At 42.9% G+C, this 24,431-nt stretch overlaps 1 protein-coding gene across 27 annotated transcripts in view; it reads right to left on the bottom strand.

Moving 5' to 3' along the window:
• The window catches only part of TNIP1 (TNFAIP3 interacting protein 1), an 80,397-nt gene that overhangs the window by 41,592 nt on the left and 14,374 nt on the right, over positions 1-24,431 (bottom strand). For 16 of the 27 annotated variants that reach the window (XM_087955143.1, XM_087955134.1, XM_087955131.1 and 13 more), the window contains 2 exons: positions 3,344-3,520; positions 1,385-1,507 (listed from right to left, as the gene is read on the bottom strand). In XM_087955143.1, coding sequence (XP_087811269.1) covers positions 1,385-1,507; positions 3,344-3,482 — 262 coding nt within the window. In that variant the 5' untranslated portion in view covers positions 3,483-3,520. The remainder of the gene's footprint in view (positions 1-1,384; positions 1,508-3,343; positions 3,521-24,431) is intronic. The other 11 variants (XM_087955138.1, XM_087955148.1, XM_087955152.1 and 8 more) reach the window with 1 other exon arrangement.

The raw sequence follows: 24,431 nt of genomic DNA, 5'->3' as shown, positions 1-24,431 counted from the left end.
TGCACACTTAACTTTGTTTTTAAATGTATGTTTATCTAGCATGTAAATGTGGGTGTTCATGTATTTAAAAAAATAAAATCTGCACTGATGCAGAAATAAAACACAGTGCATTTATGAAAACAGATAAAACTGAAAGGCCAAATTGGAGTGATCTATTCCCTTCTACCTTGGACAGCAGAACCCGTCTTGACAATGTCAGCTTCATTCCTTTTCTTAAGAAAGGAAGAGAGAGTATTGTGGCTTCAGCAATGCAGTAGGAGAAAGTGCATCATTTTTAAGATTAAGCATATAGCATTTCTTTATAAAGTTTCAAAGCAATGAAACTTTATGCATGTGAAGCAACCTGCCATTTATTGACATTTGAGCACAGGTGCTCTAAGTTATCCAGAATTGGATTATTATAATTTGCTCTACATGGGGATGCCCATGAAAACTTCAGCTGATCTCAAATATAGCAGCCAATATGCCTACCGGGAAATCTCAACACTGTTATGTTACACAACTGCTGCATTGGGTGCCAGGATGTTCTCAAGTCTAATTCATGGTGCTGGTTACAACAACACTCAATGCTAGATGTGCAACAAACCACCTCTCTCACATAGTTTCTGCTTGCCCTGTCTGGTAATTCAGAGAAAAGTTGCTATCCCGACCCCAATTATGAGGGTCTATCTAACCTGAAGATAGTGGTGATGGCTACATTGGAGGAGAAAGACTGGGGACACCAGATGTTTGCTTTTTGTGTTTATTGCATTTATTGGGTTGGGTTTGTTGTTGGTTATTGGGTAGGTATATATGTATGTATGTATGTATGTATGTATGTATGTATGTGCTTTTTATTGCCAGTGGGTGCCACCCAAAGTTGTTGTTTTTTTCAAATGGATGGCCATAGAAATCTCTTAAATAAATCAAGATAAATAAACTATTTATCGATTTAGCAATTTGGTTGCTCCCGGCGGCATTAACCCTTCAACCTAAGGGTTTTCCCATCTCTTACTTTTTGAGATTCCCCCCCCTCCTCCCCACTCGATAAAACCTAGGATAGTTTCCACTGCTCTGTTTATACATCTATAATTCAATTCCGCTGTATTCATAAAGGTGAAAACACAAAAATGTTAGAAGAGCTGAGTTCATTTTTATGTAAGCTTTCCTAGTTGTGTGAATGCTTTTTATATGTCACAGCGTAGATTGAAGCGTATTTTACTATACCTGATCCATCTGCCAAAACAAAGGCAAAGGCACAATCACAGATTTATTTTTCCTGTCCCCACTCAAAACTTTTCTTTTTTTCAAATCTTTTTTCAAATTCCATTCCCTCTCTCTTGCACATTAATGCATGTAGATTTGGCAGAGGGACACTCACATATTTGTTCTAATACTCTCATACCTGCTATTTCTTCAAATTTTTCAAAAGAGGAGGCTGATCTTAGCATTTCGTTGTCCTTCACAAGGTCTTCCACTTTTTGACGTAATCTGGACGCTTCTAACTGAGACTCTTCTAATAACTCTCCTGGCAAAACAGAAAGGGTATCATTCGGCAATTCCTGATCCATGCTCAAATCTCTGTTTTCTAGCAATACATCATATCTGCATATACATCATACCAGCTTACAATGCTCGACCCATTGTACTGCATTTGAATCTAATGATTATTTGATAGCTTATCTTTTTCTATACAGAGATGGTCCTCACTTATCAGCAGAGCAGTCAAATGCTTGTACACAGACTAAGTAGTTGATTAAGCAAGTATCTCCATGTAGGAAAAAAGATAACTTTTTCACTTTACACAAGTGTCTCATTCATGTACATCCATAATTCAGTTTTTGTTCTGACCTAGGCTTCCCCAAAAAGCACTAAGCAGACTTTTTGTCCCTGCAAAACCCCTTTTATTAAACAAAAGTGAATTTCTTGCATTCACATTCAGCCAAAGGCCTGGCAAACAGTCTTTCAAGGGTGTAATTAGGAACAAAGACGATATCAAGCCTGAAGGGCTGCCAAGTAAATATTTTCAAACGCAGTGCTGACAAGGAAGGGCTTGGCACAGAGTCTCTGAGATGCACAGAGAGATCTCCACACAGCTGCAATGAACGAATTGTTTCCTGCAAAAAACCCCTCCCCTTTTGCTCCTCTTTTAACCCCTATGGGAGGCGCCATTCACCATCCACCTGTGGCCTTACTCCCACATCGACCCTTAGTTTGTAATTGTTCTTTTCTTTTGGCAGCTCTGCGCATGCGCAGTCTGGGAACTGGCTCCAGCTGCTCCCCCACCTCACTGCTGTCTGAGTCTGAAGGCAGCTGATGACTGCCAGACTGCCCTGGCCCCATCTCTGCCTCTGATGCAGAGCCCGCGTCCGAGCCTTCCTCAGCCTCCAGGACTGGCCCATGTTCCTCCCCAACTTCCTCACTGTCTGACTCTGCTGCCAGTTCCGCTAGCCACCAGTGGGCCACAACAACTTTAATGTTTTAGACTGAGATGAGATTATTTATTTATTTGTTTGTTTGTTTGATTTTGATCCTGCCTTTATTACCTTATATGTAACTCAAGGTGGCCAACATATATAATACAGTACTCCTTCCTCCTCCTATTTTCTCCACAACAACAACATCCCTGTGAGGTAGATTGGGCTGAGAGAGAGTAACTGGCCCAAAGTGTCCCAGCTGGCTTTGGTGACTAAGGTGGGACTAGCATTCATAGTCTCCTGGTTTCTAGGTTACCTTGTAACCACTACATCAAACTGGCTGTCTGAAAGTACATGTGGCTCTGTAAGGCAAGGTAAGAAGGCAGCAATATCATTTGGAAGTCTTAATGGCAATGAAAGCATTAAACATATAGGTCATGTATACCTGAATCCAGAGAATTTATCATGCCTGACTTATATGCAACATCATACTTAAAATGTCTGGCTGTAACATACAACTCTTAAATTTACATTATTAAGTGCAAACTATGTTATTTTGCATTGGTACGAAAAAGGAAAATATCTAGTGGCAGAAGCAGCTGTCTTCCTTCATATATATCCCATAAATATACTACTTCTACTTGAGACTAGGCTTCCCTTCCACTGTGAAGAAGAAAATCACTTCATAACTTTGCTACTGTCAGAGGTGATTTTTATTTTCTTTTGCCTACAAAAAGTGACAAATTGCAGCCCATATATCAACTGATGAGCAAGTACTGCATGGGGGTATACTCCAACTTAACTTCTATAAGTTGCAGATTTGAGGGGTTTACCGATAAGAACTACATAAAAAGCTGTTTTTCTATAGGCTATCACACATATGATGGGATTCCAAAGTCATCAACAATAATAACAAGGAGTCAATTGTGCTTCCATTTCATGCTCACCGTTACCTAGAGATTTAATCCCCTGCATCTTCTCCTTAAGTTTTGCATTTTCTTCCACTAGCCGTTCAAAGGCAGCAGATGCTTCTTCCTGTGTCCCCCCACCAGGGTCATAGATTCGATAAGGCCCCTTGCTTTCCATGACTGCAGATTAATTACTGAATTTCCAGGTATTTCTGCCTGATGTGAAAAACAACAAGAAAAAGTTAGCATTCCCAAAGAAAATCATCTAAGAAGGTTGAAAATCTTAAGAGCACGGGACAGTTTCAGTCGGTGTACCAACAGTCACCAATGAGATCCTGCCTGTAGACTAGCCCTTTAACAGAAACAAATAATCTGAATTTAGATTACATTTTTTCTAGATATCAATTTCTTGGTCAGTGGCAACCATCTAGATCATGGGTGTCAAACTCGTGGCATCATATTGCATATATATGTGTGTGTGTGCATGTATGTATGCATGTATTGTGCTCATTGTGCTCATAAGTTTACATACCCTGGCAGAATTTATGATTTCTTGGCCATTTTTCAGAGAATATGAATGATAACACAAAAATTTTTCTTTCACTCATGGTTAGTGTATGGCTGAAGCCATTTATTATCAATCAACTGTGTTTACTCTGTTTAAATCATAATGACAACAGAAACTACCCAAATGACCCTGATCAAAAGTTTACATACCCTGGTGATTTTGGCCTGATAACATGCACACAGGTTGGCACAAAGGGGTTTGAATGGCTATTAAAGGTAACCTTCCTCACCTGTGATATGTTTGCTTGTAATTAGTGTGTGTGTATAAAAGGTCAATGAGTTCCTGGACTCCTGACAGACCCTTGCATCTTTCATCCAGTGCTGCACTGACGGTTCTGGCTTGTGAGTCATGGGGAAAGGAAAAGAATTGTCAAAGGATCTGCGGGAAAAGGTAGCTGAACTGTATAAAACAGGAAAGGGATATAAAAAGATATCCAGGGATTTAAAATGCCAATCAGCAGTGTTCAAAAACTAATCAAGAAGTGGAAAATGAGGAGCTCTGTTGAAACCAAACCACAGCCAGGTAGACCAACTAAAATTTCAGCCATAACTGCCAGGAAAATTGTTCGGGATGCAAAGAAAAACCCACAAATAATTTCAGGTGAAATACAGGACTCTCTAAAAATGTATGGTGTGGCTGTTTCAAGATGCACAGTAAGGAGGCACTGGAAGAAAGATGGGCTGCATGGTCGAGTCGCAAGAAGAAAGCCATTACTACGCAAATACCACAACGTATCCCGCTTACAATATGTCAAACAGCACAGAGACAAGCCTCCAAGCTTCTGGCACAAAGTCATTTGGAATGATGAGACCAAAATGGGCGTTGGTTCTTACCTGACACGCCATTTCTCTGGGAGCCGTGAGGATCATCCAGTGAGGGAGGTGCTTCAGTCTGCGTCGTTGTAGCCTGAGCTTAATTACTGAGGATTGCTCCGCCCTTCATCACGTGGCTGCCTTGCAATCCCCAGTTTACGCAAAGTCGAGAGTGAAGAGAAGATCCTGCTCTCCTCTTACTATGCTAAAGGGTTCATTGGCTGAAACAAGACCCCACCAGACGGAAAACTAATAAGGGTGGGGCTGGATGATCCTCACGGCTCCCAGAGAAATGGCGTGTCAGGTAAGAACCAACGCCCATTCTCCTGGAAGCCGTTCGGATTATCCAGTGAGTGGGACATACCAAAGCTTGGCTGTCCTACGGGGGGGAACTCCGTCTGGTTCTGTGATCCCTGTGGTTCCTCGAGGACTCGCTGGAGGACTCGTCTACCAAACGAAGCCTCCACCGAGGCAAATATGTCGATCTTATAGTGTCTAATGAAGGGAGATGGGGAGGCCCAGGTGGCCGCCCGACAGATATCAGAGATTGGAGCCTGGGTGGCCCAAGCTGCCGAGGTGGCTGCACTTCTGGTGGAGGGTGCTGTTATCCCGCTGGGTACCGGCAAAGCCTGGGACAAATAAGCCTTGGAAATGGTAGCTCTAATCCAGCGGCCTATGGTTGAAGGGGACACTTTGTGGCCTAGGGATTTGGGCTGAAAGGACAGGAAGAGGGATTCGGACCTCCTGAAAGACTGGGTATGCTTAATGTAAATGCGAAGGGCCCGTCTTATGTCCAGAGTGTGCCAAAGCTTCTCCCTTTCCCGCGAGGGATTGGAGCAGAAGTTCGGAAGTGTGAGCTCCTGTGCCCTGTGGAATGATGAGTTGACCTTGGGCAAGAAGGTAGGGTCCGGCCTGAGCACCACCCGGTCGGCATGGAAGATGCAAAGGTCCTTCCTCACCGACAAGGCCGCTATCTCCGATATTCGGCGAGCCGAAGTAATGGCCACCAAGAACATGACTTTGAGTGTTAGGAACTGGAGTGAGGATTCCCTGAGAGGCTCAAAGGGATGTTTGGTAAGGGACAGCAGGACCTTATTGAGGTCCCAGGTATGGTATCTGTGTACTGTTGGGGGACACAAGTTAGTGGCTCCTCTGAGGAATGCCCTAATGCGAGGGTGAAGGGAGGGGGGCCCCAGATTGTCACCAATAATGACAGTTGAGAGGGCCGCTACCTGACGCCTCAGGGTGTTCGGGGAAAGACCTTTCCTCAGACCCTCTTGGAGGAATTCCAAAACTTGGGCGATGGAGGGTGAAAGCGGGTTGACCTGGAGACCATGGCACCACTTGCAGAAAGCATTCCAAGTGGCATTGTATATTCGGGTTGTTGAGGGCCGCCTGGCGGCTAAAATGGTATCGATCACCTGGTTGGAAAACTGCTCCTTTCTCAGACGTTCCCGCTCAACCTCCAGACGGCTAACTGGAGCCACTGAGGATCCGGGTGTTGGAGGGGCCCCTGGGAAAGGGATATCCTGTTTGGGGGAATTTTCCAGGGAGGGGCCACCGATAGATTGCAGAGGTCCACAAACCATGGGCGTCTGGGCCAGTAGGGTGCGACTAGAATCAGCTCTGCTTTCTCGTAGATGAGCTTCTGGATGACTCTGGGGACCAGGGCTAATGGAGGGAATGCATATAGAAGTCCTGTGGGCCAGGGGCAACGGAGGGCATTGTGGTTCTCGGCCCCGTGGGATGGATACCTCAAGAAAAACCTGGGGAGTTGTGTGTTGAGCGGGGATGCGAAGAGGTCCACTGAAGGGAGACCGAACTTCATGGTCGCCTCCCTGAACAGTGACGGGTGGATGCGCCACTCGGACTGGTCCACCGTGGACCTGCTTAGCCAATCTGCTTGGGTGTTTGAATCCCCTGAAATGTGTTCGGCTTTGAGGGAGAGGAGATTGCGCTCTGCCCAACGGCAGAGGCGCTCGGCCTCTCTCATCAAATGTATGGACTGGGTGCCCCCTTGTCGGTTGACGTGGGCCTTGGCGGTGACGTTGTCCGTGAGTATAAGGACATGCTGCCCGCGTACGTGAGGGAGGAAGTTGCGCAGGGCTAGGTGGATGGCGCGGAGTTCCAACCAGTTTATACTGCATGCCCGTTCTACCTGTGACCATCTGCCCTGTGTCGAGAGCGAGTGGGTGTGAGCACCCCATCTGGACAGGCTGGCGTCTGTGGTGAGGGTGAGGCGTTGGGGCTCCTTGAAGCAGTGTCCCTTGTTGATGGCGGGACTGGTCCACCAGAGGAGAGACGTGAGGACCCTTGGCAGCACCTTGACCGTGGCCTTTGAATTGCTTCTGCCGGTCCTTTGGAACGGGAGCAGGAACCACTGGAGGGATCTAGTGTGTAAACGGACCCAGGGAACAATGGAGATACATGAGACCATTTTACCCAGTAATTTAGACAATTCTTGATCGTCTGATATGTTTGACGGTTTCCTGGATGCTCAGGAATCTCTCGGAGGAAAGGAAAACCTTTCCCTGAATTGAGTCAATGACGGACCCCAAGTGGTTGATCCATGTGGATGGTAACAGTTGGCTCTTTTGCCAGTTCACTAGGAACCCATGGTCTTGAAGTGCCGAGAGAGTGGCTCTGATATCCTTCTCTGCTTGGAGTTTGGAGTGAGACAGGATGAGAATGTCATCCAGGTAACAGTGGAGGCGAACCGGGAGGTTCCTGAGATGGGCCGCCAGAGCCGCGAGGACCTTGGTGAAGGTTCTCGGGGCAGAGGCCAACCCAAAGGGAAGGGCCACGTATTGGAAGTGGCGATGGTTGTAGCAGAACCTGAGGAATTTGGAATGGGAGGGCCGGATTGGGATGTGGAGATATGCCTCTGAAAGGTCTATAGAGGCTAGCCAGTCCCCCTGCCTGATGCCCAGTAGTATGGACTGCAGGGTGTGCACCTTAAACCTGTGGTAGATCAGGTAACGGTTAAGGCGTTTCAGGTCTAGAATAGCCCTCCATCCACTTGAGGATTTGGGGACCACGAAGAGGTGGGAGTAAAACCCCTGCCCCCGCTGGGATGGTGGGACGGGTTGAATGGCCTGTATTTTGAGGAGATGATGGATGGCTGAGTCCATTAAGTTGCGTTTGGTGGGATCCCTCGAGAGGGGGATGCCATGAAAAAATCCGGGGGGGCGCGCTGGAATTCAAGCGTGAGACCAAGTCTGATGGTGTCCCGGACCCAGGCATCGGAGGTGGAGGAGTCCCATCGGTCGGCGAAATGCTTGAGGCGTCCGCCGATGGGAAGGGAGGTATGGGATCTATCTGGTACGCCGGAAAGACTTCCCTCCTGAACCCCTGAAGGGACGCCTGTAGCTGCCTCCTCTCCTGCTCCTGTTGTCCGGATCGGCTCGATCCTGGGGCTGGAAGGGCCGAAAGGAGGGGGGTCTCAGATACCTGGGCAGGAAAGGTGACTGGTAGAAAGGTTGTGAGGAACCTCTCCGAAATGGCTGAGGAGCTCTTGACTCTGACCTCCGAAAAAGGGGAGGAAGAAATTTTTTCTTGCTTCGGGTTTCGGATAGCAAAGGCTCCAGGGCAGTGCCAAATAGTTTGTCCCCCTTAATGGGGGCAGTGGCCAACTTAACCTTGTTTTACGTCCGCCTGCCAGTGCTTGAGCCAGAGCAGGCGGCGAGCTGTAACGTGAGAAGTTATTGCACGGGCGGAGAACTTCACCGCGTGGTAAGTGGCGTCGGCCGAGAATTCTGCCGCAGCCGTTAATTTTGCGATGTCCTGATGTGCCCTTGTGTTAGAGGGGGGAACATGCTGCTTCAGTTGGCGGAGCCACCGGATCGAAGACCTGGTGAAGAAGGAAGCGGCCGTGGCCGATCTAATGGCCCAGGTGTCAGCTTGATGAGCCCTACGTAAAGCCAGTTCGGACCTCTTGTCCTCGGGTTTCAAAGCCTCCAGGGGGAGGACGAGGATGCTAAGCCGACGATGGGTTCGTCTACCTCGGGGGTGTTAAGCAAGTTGCAGAAGCTCGCTTCAAGGTTAAAGAACCTCTTGTCCTGGCTGGATGGGGCAGGGGGGGCCCTCCTAGAGTCCAACTGGCTTGAGACTAGGTCATGGAAAATGGGCGGGGCCGGAATAACCTCCGCCTCCACCACGGGCTGCCTAAAAATAGCGTCCTCTTGCTCCTCCACCAGGGAAGGGGGAGCCGGGGAGGACTGAACGGACAGGCCAGAAATATTCTTGGCCTTAAATAGAAGCGATCTAAACATGTTAGGCTTGAACAGACCCACAAAAGTGGGTTGGTCGGGAGTGAGGCCCTCGTCCTCGGACATGTCCCCTTCCATCGGGTCTAACTCCGATAGAGGCTCTCCTTGGTGCGTAGACCCCCATTCAAATTCCTCTTCCTCCCCCCCGAACCGATACAGGTCCTCCATGGCCTCCTCCATTTCCCTTTCTGGGAGAGGACTGTCCCCCTGTAAAGGTACCTGACCATAGGTAGGGTCCAGTTTAGGCGAGGACCTGGCTGATGGTGCATCGTGTTCGGGCGCTATCGAGGGGGGGCCAGACCTGGACATCTGTTGAAGGCCCTCTGCTATCCCCTGGCGGATCGCCCGTTCCATCCATGCCTGCATATGCACAGGGATCTCGACTGTGGTGGCCTCTTCCTGGAGCAGACCAGCGGCCGTGGGGGTGAACGTGGCTTCGGGCGTCCGTCTGGTCGATGGTCCGGGGACCTGGTGTCCCTGGGATGAGCTGCGCCTGGAGAGGGAAGAGCAATCTGGAGGGGGGGGGGTTGTCTGGAGGTAGAAGGAGCGGAGGATGGCAGGGCTGGAGGAAGCGATTGTGTCTCTCTAGATCGCCTGTCAAATTCTTTCTCCAGTGCCCTATGACGCCTTAAGGCGTCCTTCTGAGAAGCCTTGGAAGTTTCCTTGGAGGCTTCCTTAGCCTGTCTGCGCAGGTGGTAGGATTTGGACTTGGCCTTCAACGAAGGGCCTTTAGTAGACTTGTCATCTGCCATTATGGAAGAAAGGACTGTAATACAAATCTAAAGGCGGTTGGCTCGCCAAGGGTTCGACCTCCAACAAGGCCGGGTGTCCTTTCAGCTGGCCTGCACCCCCTTTTGGAATTTAGATGTATACAATCTATAATATTGTTATTGTTATAATTATTAATATATATAATTCAATTAGTATAGATAATGTGCAACGGTCAATATCAAGGATAGGAATATTTGCATAAATATCTATATTTATAGATATATATAATATTTAGTTAAGTATCTATTTGTCAATATTATTATTATTATTATTATTATTATTGTTATTATTATTATTATTATTATTATTATTATTATTATTATTATTATTATTATTATTCTTTCTGTAATAAAAATTCAATCCGAGGTCTGGATTGGTGCTCCCAGGAGGGAGTGGCCCCAGAAACTGCTGTTAATTATAACCAATTTGCCAGATTAAACGCCTGAGACAGAGATAAGGCCTCTGGCAGCTGGAGCTCCCAGGCAACAACCGGGAGGTATAGGCTGCAACTTCCTGCCCTGAGCGTGCTGCGGAAAGCCAACAAGGTTGCCAAATCTATCGGATATCCAGTAGCTCTCACAGGCTGGCAGGCCTACGACAAGAGCTAGCCTCTTCGCAGCCGAACGAGGCCTTTCAAAATGGCGCCCGACATGCGGCGGTGCCCAAAATGGCAGCTGCCTACTATCTCTTAGTCACGGGCCGCTCAGAGCAATAAATAAGCCTCTCCGGCATGTCTAGAGGCCGAGAGAGGCAGCCAAGTAATTTTCGCCCCTTCCTGGGGCAATCGGCGTTTACGGTGGGGGGGGACACCAGCTGCGCTTGCTGAGCGCGATCGAATGGAGCCGCTACGGGAGTGGCATGGAAAAGCGGCAGGAAGAGGACCGAATTGGGGGGGTTGCGCAAAGCGCAAAAGCTGCTCGCTCTTATCCCCCTTGGGGGCGAAAAAATGCACTCCCCTGCTAGATCCCAATCTGAAATGCGCAGAGGCTAAGGGAACCGAGCGAAAGGCAGGCAAACCTGAAGAATTCTCTGGGAAGCTGTCTCGAATCGGCCAAGGAGTAGAAATACACAGCCTAACCTAACGAAGGCTGAGCGTAAACTGGGGATTGCAAGGCAGCCACGTGATGAAGGGCGGAGCAATCCTCAGTAATTAAGCTCAGCCTACAACGACGCAGACTGAAGCACCTCCCTCACTGGATGATCCGAATGGCTTCCAGGAGAATTGAGCTTTTTGGCCACAACCATAAACGCTACATTTGGAGAGGAGTCAACAAGGCCTATGATAAAAAGTACACCATTCTTACTGTGAAACACAGAGGTGGATCGCTGATGTTTTGGGAATGTGTGAGCTACAAAGGCACAGGAAATTTGGTCAGAATTGATGGCAAGATGAATGCAGTATGTTATCAAAAGATACTGGAGGAAAATTTGCATTCAACAGCCGGAAGCTGTGCATGGGACATACTTGGACATTCCAACATGACAATGATCTTAAACACAAGGCCAAGTCAACCTATCATTGGCTACAGCAGACTAAAGTGAAGGTTATGGAGTGGCCATCTCAGTTTCCTGACCTCAATATCATTGAGCCACTCTGGGGAGATTTCAAATGGGCAGTTCATGCAAGACAGCCCAAGAATTTACAGGGAACTGGAGGATTTTTGCCAGGAAGAATGGGCAGCTTTACCAAAATCTGAGAAGATAAAGAACCTCAAGATCCACACATACCACAAAAGACTTCAAGTTGTCATTGATGTTAAAGGGAGCAATACACCATATTAAGAACTGGGGCATGTAAACTTCTGATCAGGGTCATTTGGGTAGTTTCTGTTGTCATTAGGATTTAAAAAGAGTAAATACAGTTGATTGATAATAAATGGCTTCAGCCAATCACTAACCATGAGTGAGAGAAAAGTTTTTGTGTTGTCATTCAAATTCTCTGAAAAATGGCCAAGAAATCATAAATTCTGCCAGGGTATGTAAACTTACGAGCACAACTATATATTTGTAGTTCTCTTGTATAATTTTGGAATTTAAAATATGTGTGTTATCAGATATGAACAAATCAACCACTGATCAATACAGGCAACAAAAAAGTAAGTGAATCACAAATAGATAAGTAGCTTCTAGAAACAGGAAAAATATATTTTTTCTACGTTACTAAGAAATATATAAGGCCAATATTTAGACACCATTAGTCCATTGCAGCATTTGTGACATGCAACCCTGCTCTAAATTTTATTGCTGAAGTAATTTCGGAAAGTCCAGAGTCTTGCGACCAAATGTGCTACAGTCCCATGCATCTCCCCCTGATTCAATTTTTCTGATACTGGTCACCTCCTGATTCTAGTCATTCTAGCATTTTAGGAAGAATGACAATTCTCAAGAAACAACTACACTTGAGGAGATCCAAGCTTTTAATTCCTGACGTTTCACCAATGCCCTCCTACTCACTTCTTGAGAACTCTAGAGGTTTTTCCCCCCGGCATACGTTTTCTTACACAGGCTTTGAATTATATCATTCACATTCGTGATATCACATGTTGCTCAATGTTTCACATTACATACTTTTTCCATTCTGATTTATTTACAAAAAATTAATTTGCATTCTGCATTTATACTTCTGATTTGCAAATTCTCCATGTAGGCTGTTATTCTCAGGGCAGGCAGCTGTGACAGTAACCAGCATTAAATTATCAAATACTTCTAACTCAAAAATCACTATTAAGCAGTATACCATTTTCAGATACACGGGAAATGCTAAACAGAAATGTAGGAATGTTTTCTAAAATACATTACGGATTAAAGGTCTTAGCACTGAACCTCAAAAATAATGCTCTAAGAAATCTGAACTCTGCATTGAATTATGGCAAGGGGGGGGCAGGCACGGGTTAAAAAGCTTTAGTTGGAGTAGAACATTTCATGTAATGATAAAATCATAAGAAATATAATGCTGGATCAGACTAAAGGTCCACTCAGTTCAGCATTCTCTTTTCATATTGAGTAATTAGATGCAGTGAGAAAGCCACAAAATCTGAAAACAAAACAAACTTCCCACTCATGTTCTCAGCAATTAAGTTGTCTCCAACTGAAAAAATATATAATCATCACGACTTTTCTTTCTGCCTCTTTCTGATAAAATCCTCCACGTTCCTTCCTTCTATAATCTCAAAATAAGAAGAAGGCAATGTTGTGTATGCTTCATCCATTATGCTGGATTAAGTCAAGTACAGACAGCAACTTTATTAGCTGGAGATGATGGGATTTGCAATCCAATAGGTACATCCTAGAGGACAGCAGATTAAGAAAAGTTGTTTAATGAGCAACTATAATTGGAGCTATAATTGCAATAAATCTGATCAAGGTCTTTAGAGCTTCTTCAACAATAAATTGTTTTTTGAATACACATTTTTCATTGCGGTATATTAAATGGCAAGTTCACACAGGAGTATTTTTTTATTATTCGAATGTGCAGTTCAGTCTCAGTTCAGAGACATTTACATTGAGAATGCTTCATATTAAAAATACTGGATTAACTTCATACACACTACTTCCAAAAATTATCTTTAGATCAGTTAGTGATTCTCTGAACTTCTGAGAAGTATGGCAGTTAAATCTCAGCCAAATTTGTTACCTAAAAATCTCCATGAAATGGTTACAAAAGCAGCTAATTACAAAAGGGTTCTAAAATTTCCTTCCCTCTATGAGAATACATGCTTTTATGCTTTGTAATCTCATGCAAATCCAGACACTTATAGTAAGGAGTCCTGTAGCAGATGACTATAGGAATGCAAATGGCACCTATGTCTATATCACTAATACTTTTTTTCCCAATCCATGCAGAGATTTTCAGTTAGGGTTGTTGAAAAAACTCCTATTTCGTGTAATTGATTAGTCATATATTAAAAGGAAAAACAAAATGAAGAACTAATTAATACAACTTATAAGTAATCTGCATAAATAATTGATACAGTAAGTAGTTGAGGTCATGTTTATAGTATAGCTTTTAACAGCAAATTAAACTAATCTTTCACAAAGTTTTCCACCAACAATTATTTGAAAAATATTCAGCAAACTCTACTGACAATACTAGGTACTAGCAAAATTCAAACCTTGCAAAATCCTGGTTTTAATCCTGGTTCACTGAATAGCATACAATTGGTTAAGTGCTCACTAAGTGCTAAATTAGACAATATTCTTCAAAAAACACATTGGGTTCATTCAAGACACTTAGCTTTTAATAAGCAAACCAAACCAGATAATGGAGTTGGGGCAATTAATTGGATGGGGATGAAAAAGTCTCCTCCGATTCCTAAATTCTCCCATTTCCCCTCAATCTTGGAGACAGAAGAAAAGAAAAGCTGAAGAAACAGAAAGATGAAACTCTTAAGTATCAAATGCTGGGAGTGAAATACTACAGAAGTAGTTCTGCTCCTTCATAGCAATAGGGTGGCCACTATTAGAACAGAATATGAAACTTAGTTTCAATTCTTGAATTGCAAAATGTGAAAAGTGGGGACTAACTTTAGACAGACTGTAGTGGTTGCCTCAGACAGCTGAAGATGTGGACATAAGCAAAAATTCCTAATTGCTCTTCCTAAGCTCCAGACCTAGTCCCTTCTGCATAAAGACAAGGTGTGGTGGGCCACCAAATCTACCTTGTTTTGTTTTCTTCAAGCATTAAAGCTTCCTGGATGTGCTGTAATAACCCAGCCAATTGTAGCTATCAGGAAATGGGATGGAAATGTGCATTTTTATTACCACGCAAGAAGAGATACATGTGGAATTTTCATATTTTGGCTTACTGCACATCCAAACTGGCCTTTCATACTGTGGTCTCTGGTGTGTCTTTGCGTGTACGTGCAGTTAAGGGGTGCCACTGTCTGCTCGGTCTCAAAAACACAAGCAAGCAAAACAAAATAGGCCTTCAAAAATGAATGTCTTTTACTAGGGATAAAAACAAGCAAACAAACAAACAAACAAACAAACAAACAAACAGGCTGGTGTGCTAGTCTACCCAGGTCACAAAAGGAGAAACTGGAAAGATGGAACCATTAAAAAAAATGATTTCCAAAAAGCACAATTAGCAAGCAACCTCTGTCACCGAATGACAGCACCCAAGATCTGTTCTTCAGAAGCATTTCCCAGTTTACATAACCCGCCTATTAGGATTCAGGAATGCTGGGGATTTTCCAGCTAAGAGTTGAAACCTGACAGAATCAACAACTAGAATAGCAATTAAATGTTGGGTGGCTCAGAGAAAATATCCTGCTGGTTTTACAAATAAATGTTATATCCTGCTGTATGAATATCCTGCTGTGCAAATACATGTTATTATACAAAGCAAAAGTAAAGATGAAGAACTCAAATTCAAATATTTAGCAACTACACTATTAGGCTGATGATAGATTTGAATCATTGCTCCGCCTTAATTTTCTGGTAGGTTTTATGCACTTAACGGTTCACATCTACAGAACATACTAAAATGCATACACTGTATTCCCATTTATCAATAAATTATAAATCAAGCAATAAATTGAAAATAAGCAATACATTGGAAATAAGAGTATCTTGCAGTGAAATCCAGTAGATGTCACCAAACAACTAAGAAGAAGATACCTAGATGAGTGGAAGATATTGCTGTACTAGCACATATTATTTAAAAAGCACAATAAGTTCACTGAGATGTGTACTTTCCACCTAACAGTGAGTTGTCCAACTTTGCAGATAATTTTGCTCAGGGTGAAAAAAATCACAATGGTTGTGAAGGATTCCAGAAATAGCTCTTTAAAATGGCTGAAGGATTACCAAAACAACAAAGAAATAATGGTCAACTGCTACACAGTGTTGAAAGGTGTCAAAATGCCTTTCTTTTGAGGATTCGATTTTCCCACTGGAAGAGCTCCGGCGCAAGGATATGGACAACTGCTTGAAAGCTGGATCTTTTTATTTTTCAGGAAGGCGGAGAATAGCGAGAAGTCTGCGTTCCTGGGCTAGCTAGCTTCTTATGGTAAGTCCCTGGTTTTTTATACCCTTTTCTCCCTTTGTAAGTTGATTTTGTGTGAGTGTTTGTATTTGTGCATAATATTTCAAATCCTGTTTGAGTTTGTCTTTATTTCTGCCAGAGGCCAAACTTTGCGGGGTGGCCAGATTGTATTATTGGTTTTCTGTAATCTCTTTTAGCTTTAAGATAGTTTTTCATATTTGTTCTGTGGCAATCTCCTGTCTGTCCCTTTTGTAATTTATATTTTGTGTCTTTTGTCTGTTTGTTTTGCTTATTTGGTATGTCCTGTGTTTGTAAGGGTTTTCTAAATTATCTTTTGTTTCCTTTTCCTATTTGTCTAGTTTTCTTAATTACTTAGGCTTTTGTCTATAGGGATTCTTTAATACTTTTTATTTGATTCCTTTTCCTATGTAAGTTTGTTTTCTGGCTGACCTGATGTTCCCCTTGGGCTTTTCCTGTTTTTGTGACACTACTGTCTTCGTGAAGTTCCCTTTCCACAACAGTTAAAAAGCTCTAATTGACATGCAACTTGGTGGTGTCTGAATTGTTTATCAGTCCCCAGAAAAAACATCTTGAGTTCATAGTAGATAGCTCAATGAACATGTCAACTTGGTGTGCAGCAGCTGTGAAAAGGGTAAACGCCATGCTAGGAATCACGAGGAAAGGGTTTTAAAATAAAAGTTATTTTATTTTACACAAATATATGGTAGATTTGTATGCAATTCTAATTATTGCACTTGAGAAGATAATAGAGTGGGGGGCAGGCAAAGAAGGCAACAAAAATAATTAGATGGCTTGGGTGGGGACGGGGTGAATGTACAAGAAAAAAGGCAACCAAGGAAGGGCATAATCGAAGTGTATAAAATCATTCATGGCATAGATAAAGTAGATATAAAATATTTCTCTCTCTCTCTCTCTCTAAACCTTAGTAGTGCCTTCCAATGAGACTGACTAGAAGGAGATTCAGAAGTGATAGTGATAGTGATAGTGGCTTTTAAAAGTGATAGGATAAGTTCATGGTGAACAGGACTACCAAGAATCATTGGCTTTAAAAAAGGGGGGGGGGGGGGGGGGGGGGGGGGGGGGGGGGGGGGGGGGGGGGGGGGGGGGGGGTCAAGGTGATTGGTTTTTTGATGGGGGGGGGGGGGGGAGGGGGGGGGGGGGGGGGGGGGGGGGGGGGGGAGCTGGGGTGGGGGAGCCCCGCTTTTTTAAATTCTCCAGGTTAGGTGGAACATACTTCCAAATAGCACTTGCAAGAGAACAGTTAGTGGGATAAAAGGTATATCTTTGCCTCCCATTTGTGTGTATCGTAAAGGCATCCGATTGGCTGCTGTTAGAAACAAAAATACTGAACAAAGGAAGACCAAGCTGGCCCTATCACCTATCTGCTGGAACAGGACAACTCAATGGCAGCACATATATTGTGCAGCCAGGAGGTGCTAGTTTCCCTTGCTATCATAACTATATAAAGCAGGGGGAAAAAACCTCAATAGTATCAGGTTAAATGACTCAGTGATCTGGTATTTCTTTTTTGCTCAATTTGTAAGAACAAATGGCTGGATAACTGATAGTTCTGATCCTATTTTTCTTCTGATGCTGAATGCCATATAGTAACAGCCATTAACTTTGTGCAGTTGTTTCGCAGAAGACTCTGGCAGGCCAATGCTGGAAATGGAATGCTAGATCAAACTAGTGTTTGGTTTAACGCAGCAGGATGCTTCTCATGGTCTTATGATAGATACCATTTGGGAGATATAAATTTGTAAGCCCTGTGTACTGTTGGCTTATTTTTAAAAAATGGTATGCAAAAAATAAAAGAGAGAGAGAGAGAGAGATCCATGAAAGCACAATTTCTTCTGCACTGAACAAAAGTAGCCTTACATCATGTTATACAACTAAATTATTAATCATTTTACCTAACGCTTGTAAAAGGGGGAAATTAAGCACATACTAATTTGTAGCCCTCATTTTTTAAAAGTCTGAAACAGGTCTCCCGGTTATAAAATATTTATTCAAACCCAGAAACAGAGTTCTTCAGACCATTAGGAAAATAGATATCCTCTTGCATTTTGGTATCTCATCATTAAAGAAATCCACTGTAACACAGCTCAAAAATACCACAAAGCATTGGAAAAATGAGAGTAAACTTCAAAATAAACTTAATATGTGAAATTCTGGAAATTCTTTTCCGAGGGAACCTCTATTAATCAAGATAGATCATATAAACCAATGTTACATTTTGAACATCTCTATCTACAACTATTTGTTAAACCCAGAATATAATAGAAATTTATTACGGGCATAGACCAGCAATAGACAAGCATCACTGTTTACAATAGTGTTAAAAGATAGTACTACTACTAATAATAATAATTGAATCCAATAGTTTCTCCTTTAAAAGATGTAAAGATGTCCAGTAGCCATGAAATAATGGTAGTTTCCAATCCATGTATCACAAAATGGATTCCCATTTTGGGAGATGATTATAGAGATTCTCAGTCATCTAGGTCATAGTTATCCCAAAAGTGCTTTTTCAAAAGGAAACTAGACTTTGTTTTTTCTTGAAGACATTTTGCTTCTCATCCAAGAAGCTTGAAAAAGCACATCTGGGACATTTTGGGAGATCAACATGTCAATTTATTTAATTACCTCTCATATTTCTGAATATCACACACAGAGTATCACCACTTCAAAGCCGTTTTAGTAAGAGCTATAACCATTATAGCTCTATTTGGTACCCTAGTGTCATGGCCCCGTTGGATTCCAGTTCAGAGGAAGTTGTGGTGTTGGAACTGGCACCATCCAACGGGGATGGCATGTTTGGAGAGTCCAGGGGCTGAGGACGATGCTATCCAAGGGCCCTCTGGCATTGGGGGAGGTGGTCGACTGAACAGGGAACTGCTTGCCCTCACACCCATGGGGGAGGATCGGCTGCAGACAGGAAATGGTGTTGAGAGGCAGCAGATCCCCTTTGATGAGGAACAGCTGCCTCCCTCCCTCAATCCAAGGGCTCAGAGAGTGGAGCTGAGGCAAGCTCAAAGGAGGTCTATGAGGCTGCTTCCACGGAGGCCACCCCACCCTTCCGCACAAGGAATACCTGGCTTGGTTTGATTTAAGCAGAGGCTGGAGAGAGAGTGTCTTTCTCAGGAATAATTGTTTTGCTTCAGCTTGTACTTCCCCAGCCTTGAAAAAACCCTGAATCGTGTTTCTGCCTTGTGGACTCTGGACCTCGCCTTGTGGACCTTGAATCTTGTGTACGACTTACAGGCCTCGCCTTGTGGACTTGCACCTTGTTTTTGGACTTCCTCTCTTCCTTTGTGAATTGGCTTTGGTGGTTATTGGCTTTTGTTTTTGAGACTGTGTTGCACTGACTGTGGGTGGCTGCCTTCAAGTTCGGGATGGAGCTTTACCGTCCATTGTAGAGCTATTTGTCATGGAATTAGCAGAGCAATAAAGGACTCTATCCAAGCCTGCCTCTGCCTAGGTGACCTAGGTGACATAAGAGAAAATTCTGAGACATTTAGGGCTTTACTGGCCCATATTTAGACATTAACATGAAGATGAAGATACCATTGTTCTTTTGGGCAAATGTTACTCATTGCAACCACTCAAATCTCAAATATTCAACCTCAAAACTTACAAATTGATCTAAGTTAGAAACTTTTCCCAGGTTCGCTGCAGAAAAATCACCTCGTTCTTTCCAAATCTGGAAAGTTCGTAAGGATAAAATTGGAGTTGGCATGTTACTGCATACCACACCTCTCCTGTAGCTAATAGAGTAGGAGGGGGAATTCCGGACTTGCCAAGCTGGTTAGGCCTCAACATTTTCCAAGGATATTAAATGTGGCAATTTCAAGATGGCACATGAAGGCAAGTTCCAGTGAAGAAAACCTACTATTCACTAATCCCAGAAAGAAATTAAATAAATTTAAAGGTATAAATTTAAATCCTGAATATTAAAAAAGCTTCTTTGAGAACTTAATTCTTTTCAGGCAAGATCATCACAGTTTTCTTTAGCAAGGTTTATTGAGATGAAAAAGATGAAGTTACAAAATTTTCAGCAAGTTAATTATTTCCCATTTGCAATCAATGTAATGGTGGAAACTCTAGCTTTTCAATAATAGCAATCTCGTGACCTACTGGGGACATGGATCTTTTCACTGGTAACAGAGAAGCTTGTGTCTGGCAGTTTACAAAACAGTCTTCAAAACAGTTGACAAAATATATGTTTTAGAAACAGGTATATGCAAGATGTTCAATGCGTGAACCACTTCATGCACGACACAGCTGGTTTTGCGTGGTCTACGACTGAACTGAAATACAGTATGTATGTTTTGGGTGTTTAAAACTGTATACAGAATGAAATGGGAGCATTATATTCTAGATATGGACTGACATGGGTTTGTTTTGGGAATAAGTGATTCAGAGGGTAAGAGTGAGCAAAACACAAGAATACTGATCTCAGTAGCCGAAGGGAGACAGGAATTGTGGGAAGGGAAGGCACTGAGAAGATCAGGAGTCAGCAGGCAGATGGGATATGTTACATAGAGAAATATTAAAAAGAAGAAAGGAGAGAAAGCATTTAACTATGGGATCTGAGTTTGGCTGGAAGTAGAACAAACATTATTCTTTTTGCTGAATTGTAACCGATTTAAAACAAGTTAGATGAACTTCCAGAATGAGATTTCATGCTGGCTGGGGAATTCTAGGAGTTGAAATCCACACATATTAAAGTTGCCAAGGCTGAGAAAACACCACTGTGGATATTCTCAGCCTAAGGTAAATCCTTGCCTTCAAATCCTATACAAACAAAGGAAAAATACAACTGCATCCTGCTTGCTTTATATCAATTGAACACAACCACCCCAACAACAGCCTCCTGGAACAGATGGCATAAAAACAACCCTTTTATCTGCTTGGCACATGATATATTCATCCCTGCACTCCCACTTTGCCAACTGAGAAAGCAGATCGGGGAGGAGAGTATAGATTGAGGTTCAGCTGATAATGAAACAGAAGGCATATCAAAGCAATGAGGAAGAGTCATTGGTTCATGAGTAATCTATCTACTTCTGGAGATTCCCAGCAGCTGACTGGAAATTGATCAAGAAATATAGTCAGTCTATGTTTGCATGCATAGAGAATACGTATGTCGTGCACTAATATTTCCCATATTTTCTTTTGAAGAATAGCTGACCCAGAGAACTATTGGGAAATAGGTTTGTAGCAGACAACTGCCAAACATTACAACTGAAACCTTTCAATTACCCCAGTTTGAAACAATGTGGCATGAACACTGAATGATAAAGTTGCCACTCCTTTAATGATTTTTTGAGGGGAAGGGGGGATTGAGAGAGGAAATCAGCAAATATTGTACAGATGGTACCAGATTAGTAACTGAATCCCACAAGCTAATCAAGCATCAAATCTATATATTAATGCAATGTTCATTTTGTCATTTTGTTCTACTGACCGAAATAGCTGAACATCAAAGGTTCCAGGTATCCCACCGAGCAGCAATTTCTACAGTCTTAACTACAACGACAATATATTACTAATAAATGGTCTGCTGGGGTAATAATTTGTAGGAACCAAAACTATCCTAATTACGATTAATCTATTTGGTAACCTTATAATTCCATTATAAACTACAATCGTTAGAAAACAGAACTTTGGGAAATGGAGAAGGAACAATCACTCTGAACTTAAAAACACTAAACAATCGCATTATTCACATAGTCAAGCAGATATATTTAATGGGCTACCAGTAGCTAGATAAATTCTATCTAGGGGTCACTAAGATTGCATAACCTTATTCTGATATATGGCTGTTCTCATAAATATGGGGATAACTTCAAAATGATGCTCACATCGTTAATAAAGAGCATATATCTCTGTAAGTATTTACATAAAGTTTACAGGACAAGTTTTAACCTAGTAAATACTGTATATAGCAATAGACTTATGGGGCTTTACAGCCCTCTCTGAGCAATTTTCAGAGTCAGCCTATTGCCCCCAACAATCTGGGTCTTCATTTTACCGACCTCAAAAGGATGGAAGGCTGAGTCAACCTTGAGCCGGTCAAAATCGAACTGCCAAATTTCTGGCAATCAGCAGTCAGTAGAATTTTTCTAACCACTGTGCCACCATGGCTCTTATATACAATAACCTTTTAGATACCTTCCTGAAAAATATCCAGCATGAAGACTCTCAAGCTAAAATGTAGATTGATTTACAGTGCAATGTTGTAGATAACAACTGCTTTCTGTTATGCTTATTTCTGTAAGCACTAAATGTGCAGGAGAATGAAGAGATCAGGAGATCACATCCGAAATCAAAATATACTTTGTTTTTCAGTGATAAATGAATATCTCTCTCCTTTCATGTGGAATTGAATTGAAGTATATAGAAATCATTAACCTGATCAGCTTTAGTAGTGATTTTGATTCATCTAATATGCTTCTGTAACTGATATAACACCCTCAACTATGAACTGTGCAATGCAGCTAATGAATGCACTTTAGGTTTCCATGGGAATGCCAATCAGATGACTAAATGCCTTCCACTGAAACTAATCAGAATTTCTAATGTATTCCTATTCATAATAACTTGGAAACAAGCCCATTTAGTACATATGATCTCATACCTGAGATGTAGTATGTGAGTATACTACATGGCATAGGGCCAGGCTAGCTGTGGCTTAGCCCCATTACCACTTTGTCCCACTTGTTCAGGCAGGGAAGGCATGCTACAGACCGTATTGGTCAGAGAACTTCAACTGGTGGGGTCAAGGAAGAGGGCCTTTTCTCCACTGCCCATGTTTTGTGAAACATCTGGTCATCAGAGGCGAGGGAAAAACCCCAATTTCTTGGCGTTCCACAGCGGGGTCCAAACTTGGCTGTGTAGCCTTGCGTGGGGAATACAGGGGCCTGCCCAGCTGTGGCCCTGGTTGAGCCTCCCCAACTCCCATCTTGGAACTCTCCACCATATGCAATTTTATAATTTGTTTTACATTTTTGATTTTAAATTATTCAGTTTGCAATGTTTTATTGTATCGATTAAAATGTACACCACCCAGGTCCCCTTTGTGAGAGAGATGGGCAGTTAAAAAGTTTGACTGACAGACAGACACTGCACTTCTAAAGTCGAGAGAAAGAGAGAGAAGGGGAGAGAGGGAGAGAGAGAGAGGGAGGGAGGGAGGGAGGGAGGGAGAGTTTAGTGAAATTTAATTCTACTTGCATCCAGCTCTTTGCCAAGGAATAATTGCCCCATGGAGGGGTCCTAGTGGACAGTTCGAACAATCCCATTACACAAAAGCAAAGGAATCTCTACCATGTGGTAGAAATACTATAAATCAGGGGTGGGCAAATATGCAACTTTACGACCTGTGGACTTCAACTCCCAGAATTCCTGAGCCAGCCATACAGCCATACTGGTTTGGGAATTCTGAGAGTTGAAATCCAGAGGTTGTAAAGCTGCTACAGTTGTTGACCTCTGCCATAGACAGAAAAGACTTCCATATAAAAATCCTGCTGTCTTATCCCACAGAGTAACGTAATCTAGGTCAGTGTTACGTAATATCCTCACCAGACCGGACTACCAGGTGATCCTCCATTCCAGTTACCTTCCAGCAGGCAATATTTATGATATGCTGCCTACAGTTTAGGTAATAGTAAATAGTTATCAGTATTAGGCACCACTGAGATCCTGATTTTCCATGAATCTGGTCCAGTCTTTTTTAAAACTATCCAAACCAGCTACCACTACCATAACTGTGACAGTGAATTTCACAGTTTAACAGCGATTTGTGTGACAAAGTTTTCCATTCTGCCAGTTGCAAATCTTCCCTCATTTAGTTTCACTGATATTTATTTTACTGAAATACCATTTCCTCTGTTACATTACGTTACTCTCTACTTATAGCTTCATTTTTGGACTTCTGGAATACATACATCTGTTTAATTTCCTATAGGTATGTTTTTCAACCATAGCATCTCTAAGATGACTGGGCTTCAATATCCAGAATTCCTCAATTCCTCCCCAAAATTCTGGGAGTTGAAGTCAAGACACCTTAAGATTGCCAAGGTTGAGAAACACTGAAGGCCCACTTTATTACACTTTTTTTTTTTGGCGGGATGCTTCTTTTCAACTTCTCAGTCTAATTCAAGAGTGCTGGGGTTTTCTAGTGGATTCTCATTCAAATTCTACTTTTTTTTTAGATGGCAGGATCAGCTTGGTGCCCTGACAACTGTAGCTAGAATTAATGATGACCTTTAAAAAAAAAAGCTGAGAGGGAACTTATTTGGAAAGAGATATACACCTTGGCACTTTCAAGACTAAACACTCCCCCTCACACTAAGGTCATGAGACAGCCATGTCTGCAGGTGCAAAAGAAGAAACCACAAAGTAATTCTGCCCACCTATTCTCTGCTTCACCCACTTAAATGACACTACAGCCTCCATAACAGGATTACTACCACCCACTGTCAGCAGCACTACACATAATACAAGGCAGCTACAGGGGGATTTTTCTCCTTAGTGTTAGAAAACTGAGTGGGGGTAGATGGGTATTGGTTGATGGCCAATAAAAGATCCACACGGCATTATCTTTTGAGATAAGATTACAGAAGCTACTAAAAGGCATTGGCTGAATTGCAGTAGATCAGCCAGTATATCTGATTCTCTACTAACTAATACAGGCAGT

Source organism: Notechis scutatus, chromosome 2, assembly GCF_049901735.1.
Source record: "Notechis scutatus isolate UNSWTSFEM ecotype Mainland chromosome 2, rNotScu1.2, whole genome shotgun sequence".
Taxonomy (NCBI): Eukaryota; Metazoa; Chordata; class Lepidosauria; order Squamata; family Elapidae; genus Notechis; species Notechis scutatus.
The sequence above is the reverse complement of the archived record's forward strand: the minus strand, read 5'-3'. Positions and strand labels throughout refer to the sequence as shown.